Source organism: Seriola aureovittata, chromosome 11 (assembly GCF_021018895.1).
Source record: "Seriola aureovittata isolate HTS-2021-v1 ecotype China chromosome 11, ASM2101889v1, whole genome shotgun sequence".
Taxonomy (NCBI): Eukaryota; Metazoa; Chordata; class Actinopteri; order Carangiformes; family Carangidae; genus Seriola; species Seriola aureovittata.
In genome coordinates, this window is record NC_079374.1 from 14,068,890 (window position 1) to 14,086,276 (window position 17,387).

Consider the following 17,387-nt stretch of genomic DNA (forward strand, 5'->3'; position numbering starts at 1 on the left):
TCAAAAAACAAGCATTGCTCAGTTTTATTTTCTTCTCTACAATAAGAATCACTCCATTTGAGCAATATACAAAACCAGTTTTTAATTTTCAGTATGAAGTGCTTCAAAACACATTGGGAACTGTTTTGACAAAAGATCTTTAAAAAATGTCTATGATGGAGAAGAAGCAGGGACCTCCTATCACCCATGAAATATTACATGTCACTTAATCTCACACGATGTGATTAAACATGTTGAGACAAACAGGAAGTCTCACCCTCCAGCTGCACTATTCTCCTCTACTGTATCAACATCAGCTGGGAAACAGACAGGCATTTTCCATTGCAACCTATCACTGCTACACCAGTTACTACACATTTGTAACACTCTTGAATTAAAACAGTGATTTTGTCAAATCAGGAGAGTTTCCTTTCGGTTGCAGCTAAAGTCTGTGATGATGTGGGCTTTGTACAGACAGGGCAGACCACCTGTATGTTGAGAGGGTGGGCTCCAGGCCAGCAGTATCTCAGTCTCATCAGGCCTGTGTTGCAAGCCTCTCAATGATTCTCCTGTAGTCCTCCACGACAACCTGATAACTCTTCTCCAGCTCCTCGTGCTGCGTCTGAGTGTCCATCTGACCCATGTGGGACACCAGCTCCTCCGGCCGCAGGCACTTCCTCATCTTTGTCAGCTCCCTCTGATTCTTCTGCACAACATAAACATCACAAATATACATCAATGAAGTTATTAAAATGGTTTGTTTATTTCCAAAATGGCATATACTGTAAACCTGGTAATTTACAATAAGTGGTGGGAAATTTTAGCAACTAATGAAGGAACATGCCAGTCAGTGCAACGGTGTTATTCATTGATGTGTTTTAAAAAAGTTTTTGGACAATTAAGGTCTGTGGCACAGAGGAGTAAGCTACATCAGGCTTTAGCTACATAGGCAATACTTGTTAGGACTCATTGTAGGTTTTGGTCTAGTCCATTAAAGGGTCTTCCTGAATTATGAATCAAAGAGTGAAATAAAAATTTAATCATGTTAAGCAAGATGAGGGTATAGATCAGGCGGTGTACCTGGCACATGTTATGAATATCTTATCACTGATATTTAAATCATTAATAACTTATTTATTGACAATTAATGAATGAATAAATGAACCAATTACAATTTATATACCCTAAGTATGTCTTCGTAGACGGTGACAGTGTGGTGAAATCAGAGAGCTTAAATGTTCTGGACATGGACAGACAAGTACACACTCACATTCAGTCCAGTGCAATCTCCTGCTTGCATGCATATGCATGAAGACATGGTCAGTGGGGAATTGGGGGAAAGAGCAGAAATGTATAATCTCCTTCACATCCACAGAGCAGCGGCCTCTGCCATTCAACTAACTACACACTAAATCTCCTCAGGGAAGGAAAAACGGTCTGCATCTGGCCACCAGATCTTTCCTTGCCACTCTCCCAAAGAATTCCTACTTCCCTCTTCACCACACAGGTCTTTTCCATGTCAGATTCTGCCTTTTTTGAGACATGTGGTTACCCTGCTGACAGCAAATTCTCTAATGGCTGGCATGCAAAGTCTCACTGAGCAGCTAAATTACAAAATGTCACAAGCAAACAGGATGTAGGGTCTTATTCTGGTGTACACAGATCGAGCTAGTATTTCCCACTGTCAAGCCTTGTGAAACAGAATCATATAAGCTTATGATATTCTGTTCACCAGGCTTACGCTACACTACATCTTTGAAAATGAAAGAAAACTTGGCCAGAACAACATGAGAAAATAACAAAAAGCGATAAAATTTGATAAAATTGCAGTTTTCCTGATGAAGTTCAAAAAGCAGTTACACTACAGAACTCTGAATAGTAGCAGCTTTTTGAAAAAGTGCTTCACACTTTCATGAAAATTATTTTTCCCAAAGAAATGCAAATCCTGACTAATGACTTGTGTCTGAATAGAAAAAAGCTCTAGCAGCAGCAAAACCACAGATGCCTGGTGCGTTCTATTGTGGCTGTAACAATATGGCACTAATAATCTATCAATTTTCATGGGACTAAAGATCAATTTTTCTGCTGTTTTAAGAAGGTAGCATAATAAACGGTCACAATACAGCACTGTAAGCCAATCAAGTGTATGCTCTACCTGAGCCATTTTGCTTCCTACACCGAACAGCTGTAATGTTATGCTAATAAAAGGTAGAAGACTTCACACAGCATTCTTGTTTGACAGCAACATAAACAAGTTGACATTCAGATTTATTTGAATGTATCAGGAAATCTCTTAGTCTGCATGCACTCTTTGAACCTCTCCACACTGACAAGTACACCGCACTGAACCTGTGATGATTAAAATCTCACCCTGTATGGTCCAAACAGCCTCTTCTTCACCTCCAAACGGTACTCTCTTGCTTTTTCTTCATCACTCATGTCTGTTGCTCTCAGGCGTAGAATTTCATACACTCGCCTTGCATGTTTCTATAGATGAAAGGTAAGAAAAACATAATTAAAATGATTTTTCATGTGATTGATATTGTATATGATTACATATTATATAATGTTTTTGCCAAAACAGAACGTAACACGCTTCCCAGCACAATGTCTACAGGAAGTCAAACTATTCAGGGCATATGATAAATCAGGCCTCTATGTATCTGTGCCTAAAAGAGCAAAGTTTTCTGAAGTAAAGCCAACACTTTGTCCACTTACATCACAGATTCCACACTAAATGAACCAACACGGGATCAAAAAGAATTAAAGGCAAAGCAGCAAACAGAGTTGATAAACATGGGAATACTGCAAATTCTTATTTTACCAAATGACAAGGGGTGAATTAATCTCAGTGTGAAAGTAAAATGGTACACAAAAGAGGAAAAAAACTAACTTCTGTTTTAAAATAAGTAATAATTAGATCTGGATGATGTGGTTATTGTAGTATATAAAAAGGCTACCTATATATAATATAGTACAGTCAGTGAAATAGTGAACTATGCTACCTGTTACAGACCTCGTTAAAATGTTAAACATTCAAGTTTTCATTTTGTAGCCCTTATGGTCAGCTACCTTTACACTCATCCATACTGTGAGACTCTAAAGCTGGGGTATTGATGCTGGAACTGCCACTCAATTGACAATAATGATCAACCATTCAATTCATTTATCAAGCAAAAATCTGCAGGTACCAACTTCTTAAATGTGAAGATTTGATGCTCTGTTTCTTAATCACTGTTCAATGAATATCTGGGGGTTTTGGACTGCTGGTCAAACATAACACGCAATATTAAGACGGCACCTTGAGCTCTGGAAATAATGATAGGTTTTCTTCCACCATTTTATAGACTCAACTATTTATCGAAAACAGATTAATTGTTAAAAGAATCATCAGGCACAGCCTCATGCAGCACCTTGTTGATTTTCAACTTGTCTTGCGCCTCTTTGATCATGTCAGCTGAGAAGCCGAGGTGCAGCTTGTCGACAGCGAAGGACGGGAGGCCTTGACAAAGTTTGACCAGCACGTAGTCTCTCAGCTTCACATAGTTCTCAGAAGGGTCTTCAGCTGCAAACAAGCATCATAATACAACTAAAATGAGTTAACAGTGATGCTCTCTTACATGACACATATGTGATTCAGTACATGTTATTGTTGATATTGTGGTATGTGTGCATACATGTGTGTGAGCATGTAAGGGATTTTTATTCCTACAAAAAACATATTTCAAATCTTTTCAACACATTTTCGATAAGTTATCTGAGACGTTGTTGTAGACAACAGTGAAAAAAATATTACTCAAGTCCAGATGAACTGTGAACCTTCTGCCTATTCAACTGCTAAATTTTAAAGTTCTTTCTTGAAAAGGATTCCTCTCTGAAAGGAAAAGAGCTGGGATGCCTCTTTAGTATTCATCCTCTGTCTCTATGAAAAGCAACTATTTCGATCCAACTAGTTTCAATAGAGCCTCAGCACATTCTGGTATACATGCCAGCCCTCCAAATTAACTAACCCCCTGGATCCACCAACTGCAGAGAAAAATCATTTAAACTGCTCGTAAATGACACAAGGATTTTAGATTAAATGTTTATCCACGCCTTCTTCAACACAGTAAATGGCTTTTTTTTTTTCGTTCTTTTTTTCTTTTTTAAATCAGATGCTCACCTGTGATGTCTTGTACTTTGGGCAAGCTGCAATAAAATCTGTGAACCGCCTCCAGAAGCTGAGCTCCGTGACCCTCTCCTTGGAACGGAGGCAGGACCAACATTTGGCTGATTTGTTAAAGGGCAGAAAGAGATGCAAACATAAAACCAGTGAGGAAACAGCTTTGCTCAAAACCACTCACAAAACAAATTTAAGGGAACTGAGTAGTTATTCTGAGCATTAACAGAAAGTCTGATTGAAAGCAGGAAATAATAGAATGTTATACTGATCCATCAATACAACAAATCAAATCACATCAAAAGCTTATCTATAAAGTTGTTTTCACATACAAATCACCCTGGTTTGGTGATGAAACAAACTCTGGTTGAATGGTTGGCTATATAAGCCAGTAATTTGGGCTCTTTGGGAAGAGGATAAAGAAATGTATAATTTTCCACTCCTTTTTCATACAAAAGAATAGGAAGGCACGTGCTGCCCTGGCAATTACCTTACACGTGGTCGGGTTTTGTCTGGGTACACGTAGTAATTATAAACTGTCATGTAACCAACAGTTGCGTAGAGAGTCTCCCCATCTTTATTGTACTTTTCAAATCTGCAGATAAAACACAAAGGCAAACAGGTCAATTACAGGCACACTCCCATCCAGTGACCATTTTAGCCTCTCTGTTCTCGTGCCCACCCTTCACCCCCCAACGTCAGCATGTTAGAGCAGCCAGGCCCCGATTGGTACACCTGCTACAACCTGAATACATTATGCACTTAATTGGAGTACTACAACTTAGAGGAAGAGAAGGGGTTGGAGGAGGGACTGAGCTCCTCAAAATCACTTCAGTCCATTTTCCCCATTGTCAGTATTAATAGGTGCCAGGGTAAAGAAAACACTGGCAGAGGCTCTTTTTACTGTTAAGACATTGTTCAGTGTTTCAAAAGACAACAGTATTCAATTCAGCTCTTGCCCCTGAAAAATCTGAAAAGGGCTTTTGGCACAAAGGAAGCTCTTGCCTGATCAACAATTCTCCTACGGGGGAAATATAATCAAACTGGCCTGGTAATTGGTCACAAGCGCCTCAAAGGGGGGCTTTGTTTTTCAATGACACAATAAAGGCTTTAGCGTAGGGGTGGGTGCAAGAGAGGTGGTGGTGGGGGGTTTGATGTCAATTAAGGAGGGCACTCACACAAGAAAGAAGTCCCAACGATCGTCGTCTGCATCGATGAAACTGGCAGTCTCAATGAACCACATGAGGAAGGTCTGCAGGCGCTCGTGGTACTCTTGGAATCCCGAACAGGTGATATCAGCCTGGGGGGTAATACAGCAAAAACAAATGTTTGAGATGGTTTAGAGTTAAATCTCGTCCCTGCCATCTGATTACCAACCACTACAAAAAATTAAAAACTGATAATGAAATCTAAAAGGCTTCTGGATTGCTTAGGTGGCGCGGTAAATGACTTTCATACCTTGTGGATCTGGTATGTGAGTTCTCCTGCCTCCTCGCTGTGGACCGTGTATGTGTGAAGCAGGGTGCCGAAGGGCTTGAAATTGGCCTCCTTCTCCAGCAGTGAGATGAAGTCATCAGTGTTGCAGGTGAACCCAGCAGGAACAATTTCCCGGATTTTCCCCTCAACATCATCAGGCTGGATAACACAAAGTGTATGAATTTAGTGATGCAACAAATAGATCAGGTTGATAAAGGACAATCTAGTTTATGTTTGTGAGACATATTTCCATAAATGTGACCAGTGCTTTATATCAAACAAATTAAAAAATGTATAGATACTTTGTGCTGTACACACAGATTTGTTGTTGACAGAAATGACTGTTCTTAAATTAGGAAAGTCAGCAAAACAAAGTGCAAAGTAACCCATAAAATAAAACTGGAAGCATACATGTTTTGTGCCAACGAAAAGAAAACCATTAGGCAATTAAAACTGTCAGCTGAGCAGAGACCACAGCAGCACCCTCCCCGGTGAAAAGACCACTTAAATCAGTACATTTACTACTTATGTTAAGCCATGAATATGTGATGAAGTTGCCACAATAAACGCATTTATGCTTCTCACTGGGAAATAAAATCTTATGAATTGATCTCAACTTAACAAACCTTTGGGCATCCATAATAGAGGCCTCTCCTCTAATCCTGCCAAGTGAACCCAATCAAATGAATTTGCCCCTGCGTTTTCAAAGAGCCTCCGAGACAAAGAGGCCCTACCCTTGGACTTTTTACTCAGTGCAACGTGTGGTTAGTTCAGCTGTAATGTTTGCATTGTATCCATTTCCACAAGGATTGACATGAGAACACTTTGCTAAGCAGCCCTTTCACACCATTTACATGTGTGATGGGCATTATGTCGGCACAGAGACCCTTGCTGCTCAGCATTGAAAACTGGGAAATGAAGAAGGTCTGAGCAAAATGCACTACAAAAGGCTAATACAACATACTGCTAATTCCCCGCTTTCAGACATCAGCTAATATCTAACTGGAAGTAATGCACCTGCAGCTGAATGCCTCTTAACCATTGTAATTGTTCAGCCACATTTCTAAGGAACAAGGAGCATACTTAAAAGGCCATGGACAAACAAGTCCCTTTATTCTAGGCACTCTCCTACATACTAGACACTAAATTGCACAGCCTTCCAGAATAGATGCCTTAGTTTGGCATGAATATAACTTAACAATCTACCTTTAGAACATTTTGTTAATGTCTTTGATTTCTAACAATAAGCACAAAGGGAGTACAAACTATCTAATTTGTTGTGTTGTTGTTGTTGTTGTTATTTCATCTCTTTAATCTACTCCAAAGACTATACTACATTATAGATTCACAGTTAATCTCATGTGTATAATTTTTGTGCAGTATTAATTTAAGATGTTTAAGTTAAAGCATGTTTACACATCCACATATAACCACTATACGCATTAAGGAGTATCCTCCAGTTTGCGGTCCATGTGCACAAAGAGTCTGGCACCAAAATGAGCATTTTCCGTGAGAAGTGCAGTAGTACGTGTTTTTTGGCTGATTTAAAGGGGAGAAGGTGATTTTTGATGAGAGTCTTATATCAACGTGGCAGCTGCATAAACTCCATCTCTGCCTCCCCTCGTCTCCTGCTCTCTTCTGTCACCAGCTGCACCGCACCCCGTACGTCCACATGCACTCAGAGACAAACACTCTTCAGATGCAGCCTGAACTCTGCTGCTCCCCTCACTCTCTACCTCTACACCAGCTGCACTCAAACCCTTAACAAGGTGAACACTCAGGGGTCAACGCTGAACACTAAGTAGTGGCACACAGAGACAGGAAGCCAGCCATCACGTTTCAGTTTGAATATCAGCTTCAAACTACATTCTCTAAAAGTCTAATGGCTTTCTTTACTTTTAAAAACTGTGATTTGGTTGCCATGGTATTTCTTTTTTTTTTTGTTGGGAGTTGCCAAAGATGAAAGTGATGTGATGCTCATCAATGTTATGTGAAGGAACCATCACTGTTACATGGGGTTATTCATAATTTGAGAGCATCAGCAGAAACACCAAATCCTGTTGAGATCATAGGTTACACCACTGCTCCCACTACCACCAGTTGAAGTCCACATTGTCCAGTATGGGCCCCCCTGCGGTCTCCAGACAGGACAGATGTCCCAGAGTTGAATCATCTGACCTCAATGGGGGCCCTGGCTAATTCTTGTACTCATTCTGCAAATTTACTGCATTGACGACTTGAGGAAATATTCAAAGCTGCCAGTGGCCTTTTGTGAAGTCTCGGAGAAGGAGAAAACAGGACAAGTATTTCGCTTTACTGTCCGTTTTTGTCCAAATACTCGCTGTTGATATGTAAATTCTTAGGTCTGGCAATTACTGAAAGGCAGAAAGTTGTACATGCTAAGCAATGCTACTCTCAGAGGAATACTGAAACTAACTGTTGAGTCATTATCTGGCTGATTAATTAATAAAGTAATCATTAAGTAAATTCTGTGTCTCTGTTTAATAAAACTAAATCTAAACCTATTGAAAATCAATCAAGATATTCACCTGCAAAGATTTTGATTGTCAATGGCTTGAACAGCAATTCCCTCCTGGAAATGTATATACAAGATATCCAACCGTGTCACATTACTCCTCCTGCTGATTCAATCACACAAACCTCTGAAAATCAATGTCTCATGTTAGATTCCACGGACAAAACAGCTTAAAACCCTTGTCTTCCGACAGGGAGGAGTAGGATTAGTGTACTGACACAGGAGGCCATGTTGGGATGAGATTTACTCTAACAAAACTGGAGATTTCTTACAGGAATAATGTCACCACCCAGAGAGGCTCTGTGTTACTTCAGTAAGTGAAGAAACAAGAAACTGCCACATAATAAACACAAAAGAGGTCTATCTACCCCACTTAAAAAATAATTGATCGCATAGTCCCTTTGTCTTACAATTATGGAGGCAACCACCCAGTGAAGATTCAAGTGTTTGTCTATCAAAGTTACAGTTTGATACACTAAACTTCAGATTAACAAGGGCATCTATTGTTCCGTATTGTGATGTGTTGTTACAGATTTTCAACATGTTTGATAAATAAAACTTAATCCTTGCAATTTTCACTTTTGCCATTGCCTGCTGTTAGTTTTTCAAAAAAGACAAATTATACGCAACTATGGGTATCAAAAACTAATATTTTCTCAACTACACTAAAAATACATCAGAAGTGTTTTTGTTTTCTTCAGATTACCAATAATATATAAAATGTTTTCAATGGTGAATGACAGTGGAGGTAAGTAGGCTGTTTTGGCAGTGATCTACAGGATGTGGATATTCTAAGATTTAGTGTATTATCAATGATACAATAGTTGTGGACAAAATATTAGAAAAACTTCTTGTCATAATGCAATACAATTCAACACCACCACAAACTGCAGCCTCCAAACTGGAGACGTCCAGTTGAAGTGACACCTCCCTAAAACAGTTTCCACAAAAACTGAACACTATAACCTTCGTGAGGGTAGGATTTATTGCAGGGTTATATTATCCTGCATTAGCTTTAGGGGTTGGTGTGTTTCTGCTGATGTGTAGTGTTTGGCTTATACCAAATTTAACATTTTTAGTATGCTATCCAAAAAGCTCAATTCAGGTCTCAGACCATAGAGCCATCTTCCACTCTGAAACAACTGTCTAATTCTCTCTTTCTGCCATTGTACCCTGTAGCCTGTTCAGAAAGTCCACAGACCTAATGATAGCCCTAATCACCGATGTCTTCCTCGAACAGACAGCATGCTTGAGACAAACTACAGCTGTGCAATATTTTTTCTACTTATCTTTAATTATTGATCTCACAGTATTCTGAGTCTTGTATATTCCCCCTGATTGTTGTTACAACATCAACCTCCCACTGGATTCCTGTTATCAGCCACTGGATGAATGAAAATCCAACATTCACCCATTGTTACGCTTTAGTTTTCCCAGCCAACTCCTGAGTAAAATATCTTGGTCTTTAGCTTTTACATGCTTGACTTGACTTTAAGGATTGGTGTGAGTCACCTATTTTGACTTTAACTAAAAAAATCATTAGTTTTCTAGTTGTGACATCACACAGAGAGGCGATTAAGTATGGCTTGTTTCAAAGATGAAAAACGATCACCTCAACAACTCATTTGGTACCAGTGTTATGATTTCCTGATTCAATATCACTTAAAATACATCACTACAAGACAATTCTTGTTTTCCATAATACCTCCTCTTTAAAGCTTAATGTAGAAACTATTATAAAAAACAATATTTCAGCAGGAGGCAGGATATTTTCACAACACCTTGATGTTTGTGCATGTCTTCATACTGGTAGACTGATGATAAACAATCAGCACAGGATAGTTACCAATCACTCTCAAAATAACACTAGAAAATGACAAACAAGCAAAGAAAGCAGTGATCTTGCAACGGTACTAATAGTCACACTGAAAAGCGCTACAGCTTCTAAATTGTAAGAATAAAGCAATGCATGTCCTACCTCCACACAATCGAACGTCTCAGTAACTTTTGAGGAGTATTTCACTTTGAAGAGGGTGCTCAGGTTTCCAGCAGTGTAGAACAGCTGTATCTGAAGACCTTTGTATCCGAAAGCAACCTCACTGCAGACAAAGCGATTGAAATCATTAAAAGCCCTTGTTAAATGACACATTTTTAAAACTAAGACAGTGACTTGCAAAGGGAAAACAATAAAGAAGCCAATTTATGTAATTTGCAGTCTAGTATGAATTCATATTAAGGGGGCACAAAAAAACCATTTGATTATTCTTATTCAATGAAAAATTTAAATATACAACTGGAGTGGATGATAAATGTTTATTGTAGGTCTGGCCATTTCACTGTGTTGCATTGTTTCTATCACCATTAGTTCACTGGCAGTTTATAGCGAAATAGATTTCATCATTATGCAACTGTGTGATTGAGCTTTACTAGCAATTACACTTGCTGAAATAATTAATGCCCCAATTACTGAGTTCCCTTTGAGCTGATTGCAGCAAGTGCAAAAATAACCAATCCTAGTTTTGACTAATTTGGAAATGCAATTTAGAGCAGAACGACAGCCTGCTGTAAGCCTACACACAGACACAGGTGTCACTGCCAACAATTTAGTCTTGCTCAGGATCAATAGCAGTGGCGCTCTTGTGTACCACATTAGGACAGCTTTTTGTGAGGCTAAAATAACATGCAAGACAGGCTACTTTTCACATTCACATGCAATGGCCCCTTGTGTATTTGACACACCAAACTTCACATCATGACCTCTATCAGGAAAGACTATGAGAAAGTATTACATATTGGTAATAAAATAAAGTACTAAGTCAGATTTGTTATTGAGGCCTCAGAAAAAATATGAAAATACAACATATGAATAAATCATGAGACGACTGAAACATACAGATGGCTGACAAATTAAAGTAAACCCTGAATAAATGAGTGCAATCATAACAAATGCAGATGCTTCCATACAGGGAACAGGGGCTCTCTTACCACCACATTCAGTTACCATTTAAAATGTTCACAACTAAGTTACAAAGGAGCTTGTGGAGACATATATACATACATACATACATACATACACACACACACACACATATACATATATATATACATACATGCTCCAAGTGAACATTTTCAACACAGTTGGCTTGAAAGCCTCAGCGCTTCAACAAGCTTTATCAACCCATCACTAATGGCCTTCACAGTCTCCAGATCTCAACACAACTGAACACCTATGGTTGATGTTGGAATGAGAGAATCTTTTGTCAGATGTTGTTCATCCCTTCAGTAGAGTTCAGAGACTTAAGAGAATCGAGGACAAGGAAGCAGTGAAGCTGTTTTGGAGGTGCAAGGTGGAAAAACACCTTACTAAAACACTTTATGTTAGTTTTCCAAGAGTTGGTCACTCTTCTGTATGTGAAAACAGAAAACCTGTAGTGTTGACAGGCCTACTCTGAGGACTACAGATATTATGGCACAGTTTTCTGCAAATACAATTATATAGATGGAATAGGGATGTTCATTTTGATTTTTTTTTTCTCTGACAGATTCCGACATTCGTTGACAATTCAATTGACAAGATTAAAACTATTTAGTATAGACAAGTGTCGGACAAAGTTAGTTAGGGTTAGCCTTGCTTAGCTATCCTTGACACATTTTAGTTTTAAGTGTGAACAGTGCCAAAGGACTCTTTTCAGCTGAACTTGAACACATTCAAAAACTATATTCAAGGTGGTCTTGAGCAAAACACATTAGATGACGTTGTTCCAGCAAATGAGCTAAAAGGCTGATGATTATACTGGTTACACCTGGCAGCTCACAAGAATGAATATAATATTTGTATGAATGTAAAGTGAGCTAGCATTGCTGAAGAGAATGCATGCTATGTGGCTAAATATCTTTTTTGCACAGGGGTATGTGATTGTTTCTGTATCATTATAACAAGTAATGATGACCAAAAAAAAAAAAAAAAACTCACTCGTCTCCAAATATTTGGTGGCTGTACTCGGGGTGGAATGTAGTGCCATCATCATCAACATCCTCTGGAAAGCGAACTGAGAGGAAAACAATTTGGGGTTCAATTAATTAAAGCAAACGAAATGCTACCATGGACATATATCTATATTACCATATACATTTACAAGACATAAAACAAAGAAAAAAGTAAACATACCAAGCTTCAAGCATATAGCTTCATTGGTGTCACACTTGTATTCAGCCAGTTTTTTCTCCATGGTATTCACTCCTGAGGACAGACCATAGTTTAGTCATCATTAGTTGTTCAGTTAGTTTTGACCCATTGTCTACTTCTCCATTTTATCTCAAGTACAGCTGCAACGACTAGTCAATAAATCAATTAGTCAATCAACAGAAAAATAAACTGTAGCTATTTTGATAATCAAATTTAAAGTAAAATTGCCAACTTTTGCTGGTTCCAACTTCTCAAATGTGAGGATTTGATGCTTTTCTTTTTCATACATAATGGCAAAGTGACCATCTTTAAATTTTGGACAGCTGGTCAGACAAAACAAGACAAATTATACCAGGCATTTTAAAAAATATATTTTTTTGTAAAGTTTTATAGACATAACAATTACTCCTGTATAACAATCAACAGATTAAAATGATAATGAATTAACCGCTAATCTGTTTCTTGCTACACAATACCAGTGGTACATTCTTACCAACTCAAGTTATTCCTTTTCAACAATCACTTCAATTTCAGCAGCAGCTTAAGGCAATGTAATCCTTTGCTAGCTGGACATCATCCTAAAAGGTAATAGCATCAAGACATATAGCCATGTCTAGATTCTGAAATCAAAACAATGCTAAAGACACAGCTGACACTTGTTGAAGACACATTTTCTGGCAGTCAAGCCTTTAATATAAGAAATTATTTATACCACAGTGAAGATCCAACCTGATTTAAATAGCAGTGGAAATGGCTTTGCTAGAGAAGATTACCCTCATTCTTGATGTTATCAATTAATCTGCTGTTTTTCGAACCGTTTTGTCTATGGAATCTCAGAAAATATAAAAAAACGTCCATCTTACTGTTTTAGGTTTTGTGTGATCAGCATTCTAAAATTCAACATTCAGTTTACAACAATATTAAACAAAGAAAAACAGCAAATGGTACCATTTAATGTCTCGTATTTTTACTGGAAAATACACCAGAAATTATTAATTGACTGTCAAAATACTTGCTGCTTAATTTTTTGGCATTGGACTGATTGATTCATTGACTAATCAATGCAGCTCTACTATCATTAGAAACATGCAGGAGAAAACACAAGCACCCCAAGCTAGCCAAACACTATGCTTATAGATTCTATAACGTCCTTAACCCCAACTTGTACTTACATTAGCCCCATCTGTGCTCCCCATGGAGCAACATAGAGGAAATAGAGGTGTCTTTGATTAAGTGAATTTCACAGTATACACCCTGTTTTGAGGATTTTCAGCTGCTTTGTGAGGATGAGCTACGAGCTGGAATATACAAAATTTAGTATATCATTCTCTGAAGCCGAAATATCTGTCAAAATGACCTAATAAACGTGCTCAAAATGTGAGACAGTCAGGAGTTTCTTTTAGGTGAGGTTACATTAGCTGTGCACAGTAAGTTAACATGTCGTGTGGGAAAACGCTCCAAAACGGACACAAATATCGGTCCACACATTAAAAATACACACTCAACTTGAAGTCAAAGCGTTACATAAATACACAAACACATTGCATATAATGACAGCATGATAGCTTCTGTCGTTAGCAGGCAGGCCCTCAATGCTGTGTTTGCAATGTAACGTTAGCTAGCTTAGCTCGCTATGTTTTGAACCTAGCACATGGCGATTTACAACTCCAGTGGGCTTAAAGCAGGAGTAATGTCCGTTTATTGGTGAAAACGCATTAAAACGAAGACAGGACCGTTAAGGAATGAAGCATTTAGCCACTTACCCGCCATTTCTGCACTCTGTGTTGTGCGGAGCTGTGTTGTCCCAAAAGACCCGCGGAATCGGAACGACTTCCGGGTCCTTGTGTTTCCGTGGAAACAGGATGTAGTTTTTTTTTATGGCTCCTGTAGATTTCAATAAAACGACCTAAACATTTAGTTTACAATATATTAACTTTGTAATGTGAATTAATGAAACTTTTCAACAAAAAAACACACAGGAAGGTGAGTTAAACACTTAAAAACGTCATAAATGGGTTATATTTAGGGCTGCAACTGCAACTAAGGATGAACTAGTTTCATTAATCTGTCAGTCATTTTTTCCGTTAATTAACAATAAATAATAAAACCGTTCATTGGCCAATATTAGTAAGTATATCATCGTACCTTGGTTGATAAGTAGCATTCACTCTAAAAGACTGCTAAGAACTATGTAGATAATTTAGAAACAACAGTGTCTTCATTGCATATTTTATCCACCAGACATGGCTGGATTAACCTCCTAAGGGGCCCTGCTGCAAAACTTTGTTGTTGGGTCCCTATTAACCCTCAGTTTTGCCGTTTGCTGACATTTTGTACATCGTATCAGTTTATTATTAATGAAAACGAATGTCACATGTGTTAATAGTGAAAATAATTGTTTGTTTTTCATACAACTGAAAATACTAGAAATATCAACATTTTTAACACAGAAATCAATCTACAGGGATAGAAATTAGTCAGGCAACCCTGAAAGTTGGGTAAGGTCTGAGAAGGCAATTAATACATGTAAATTCCTTCACATTGTTATATATAGTACCTTTACAGATTGAGACATATTATGATAATGGAATGAAAAGTATGGTTCAGGTACAGTTACATTTGGCACCTAAAATATAGGATTATAAACCTAAATACCATTGATGCAGCAGAGCACGGCTCTTATGAAAGTCAGTCTTTGCTCTTTTTTTCTTTTTAATTTCCTTCCTCTTATTATTAGATTTATGGTGAAATTAAAGAAAACTTGTAACTATGATCACTGTGGGAAAACAACACATTTCAGATAACAGATTCTGCCTGATTCGGACAAATTAGCAAGAAAAAACAAACTTGTCATTCAGAAAGTGGTAAGGTTAGACTACAGGGATATCTCAATAAAATAAACAGAAATTGACTCTCCAGGGGAAAGTGCAATTCTGAACATCCCTCTGAGCCCTGGTAATGCTGTGCTATCATCCCAGCCTCAGCTATTCTGTCCTCCAGGTGCACCAATGAATGACCTACCCAGTCATGTTTAAGCCACTGTAATTTTACCTCTACTACACTGTCAGCACTAGATTATCCCTTTCCTGAACAATACCATACCTTTTACAATCCTTAGGTAACAAATTGTGTCTGCATGGAGGCAGAACATGCTGCTTGATCTCTGAACTTCAAACTACAGTCGTTTAGACTTTTTTTTTCTTTTTCTGGAAATGCAGGGAATGAGAAGATCCCACAATAAAAGGAGGAAATACAATGTTATACTGTTAAAGAGTTTTGTTACAGTCAATCCTAGGTAGATTTTTTGAATACAAAATTCAAGAGTTTGTGTCTGAATTAGCTCGGTGACATGAGTGTGTTACATGCAGGTAAGCAGTTATAGCTGAAGTGGTAGAGAGGTCTAGCCATTAATCATATGGTTGGTGGTTTGATCCCCAGCAGCTCTTTGAGCAAGACACTGAACCCTAAATTGCTCTTCATGTGTGTAGGGAAAAATTGTAAGTCCATTTGGATAAAACTGTCTGCCAGATGAGAATGTTATATCAGAGCAGACACTCAACACAGAGAAGAAAAGACACACACTGTCACGTTCAGATTTTCCTGGTGAGCACATGATATGCAGGGTGGTGAGGTAGAGTAAGTTTTACCCTAACCCAGATATTTTGGTATCTTTGTATTTTCAGAGTGGTTGTGTAGCTACCTTTTACAGCACAGCAAGCTTTTACCTCTGGGTGTATAAACTTGAGCTTGAGAACTCACCCCCAGATACTGAGTAACAACCAAAATTTGTTAGGTGAAGTGCATTTTGAACTGTGAAGAGACTGTAAACCTATATCTTTACTGCACTACATCTGAAACAAATATATTCCTTTATTTCATTAGATTTATCTGATAGCTGTAATAAGATTATAGTTTTACTTACAAGAATAACCTCATGAAATATGATTAAATCCTGGAGGTTTTGCTGAACCTTGTGTGGCTTATATTAGATCGATAATGTTAGATTGTGTCTGCAGTCTATTTTCTCTCATCACTGTAAATTGAATATCTCAGGGGTTTTAAGTGTTGCTTTCATGAGACAACCAACTTGAAGACTTTACCATGGATTATGGGAAATTCTTCAAGGAATTTTATAAACAATTTTCAATATTTTATTGATGAAATGATGCATCGATATTTTGAAAAACAAATGTGATTAGTCAATAATAAAAATATTAGTTGCAGCCCTACACATTACACCATTTGTTTTCTGAAGCTAAATATGCAGTTTTCTACAAGTAAACCACTTTTTATTGCAGTCACTGTATATGTTACTTTTTTATGTTACTGTATATATTACTGTAGTTGTTACTGTACATGTTGCTGCATATGGATGTTAATGTATTATACAGTATGTGGCTGTATGTATGTCACTGTATATGTTGCAGTATATGTTGCTGCATATGTTACGGTATATGTTTCTGTACATGTTACTGTATCTTATTGTATGTTACTGTATATGTTGCTGTATATTGTATGCAGGCTGCATCAGAGCAGCTGAGTGTACCGTGTCCTCGCCTGACCCCAGCAGACAGGAAATGCTGTAACACATCTGTGGACCAACTTTCTTCCTGCTCTGTCCGGAGCACCTCTCCGAGCAGCTCCTCAGCTGACACACCGCCCTGCAGACAGAAAAGGACAATACTTGGCTAAATATATTTCAGTGTGTGTCCTGTCATACCCGCTGCCGTCTTGATGCCCAGCGCCTGCGCCAGTCGTCTGCAGCTGACGTCACACCCAGCATGGCGGTCAAGGTGACTCCGTCAATATCTCTTATCACATATTAATTTTAAAGGCAGTAAAGTGGCTGTTAAGGAACTGCTGTCGGATACGGAGGGCAGCTTGTCTGGGCGGACGCGTGGGTTTAAAGCTTCTGTCTAAAATTGCGGCGGAGTCCCCCTTTATTTTAATCCGGCATCTTTAAATAGGCGCATCTCTGCCGGCCTCGCAGACAGCTGTAATTTCTTTCCTCTGTTGCATTTGTAAATCAGACACATTGGGCTTGAAGCGGT

At 38.3% G+C, this 17,387-nt stretch overlaps 2 protein-coding genes across 3 annotated transcripts in view; one reads left to right on the top strand and one right to left on the bottom strand.

Moving 5' to 3' along the window:
* On the bottom strand, positions 1–17,011 carry hat1 (histone acetyltransferase 1). 2 transcript variants are annotated; one of them, XM_056390151.1, is made up of 12 exons: positions 16,883–17,011; positions 14,100–14,220; positions 12,319–12,390; positions 12,124–12,199; positions 10,129–10,249; positions 5,597–5,773; positions 5,317–5,438; positions 4,629–4,733; positions 4,142–4,248; positions 3,393–3,544; positions 2,350–2,466; positions 1–685 (listed from the first exon to the last, which is right to left on the bottom strand). In XM_056390151.1, the coding sequence occupies exons 2-12, from the start codon at positions 14,104–14,106 to the stop codon at positions 515–517; spliced, it is 1,227 nt and encodes a 408-aa protein (XP_056246126.1). In that variant the 5' UTR covers positions 14,107–14,220; positions 16,883–17,011; the 3' UTR covers positions 1–514. The 2 variants fall into 2 exon arrangements, with proteins under 2 accessions (XP_056246126.1, XP_056246127.1); XM_056390152.1 differs by lacking the exons at positions 14,100–14,220; positions 16,883–17,011 and adding an exon at positions 13,509–13,568.
* The window catches only part of LOC130178054 (electrogenic aspartate/glutamate antiporter SLC25A12, mitochondrial-like), a 19,194-nt gene continuing 18,805 nt past the window's right edge, over positions 16,999–17,387 (top strand). Inside the window, exon 1 of the mRNA XM_056390147.1 lies at positions 16,999–17,129. Within this exon, the coding sequence (XP_056246122.1) occupies positions 17,118–17,129 (12 nt within the window). The 5' untranslated portion in view covers positions 16,999–17,117. The remainder of the gene's footprint in view (positions 17,130–17,387) is intronic.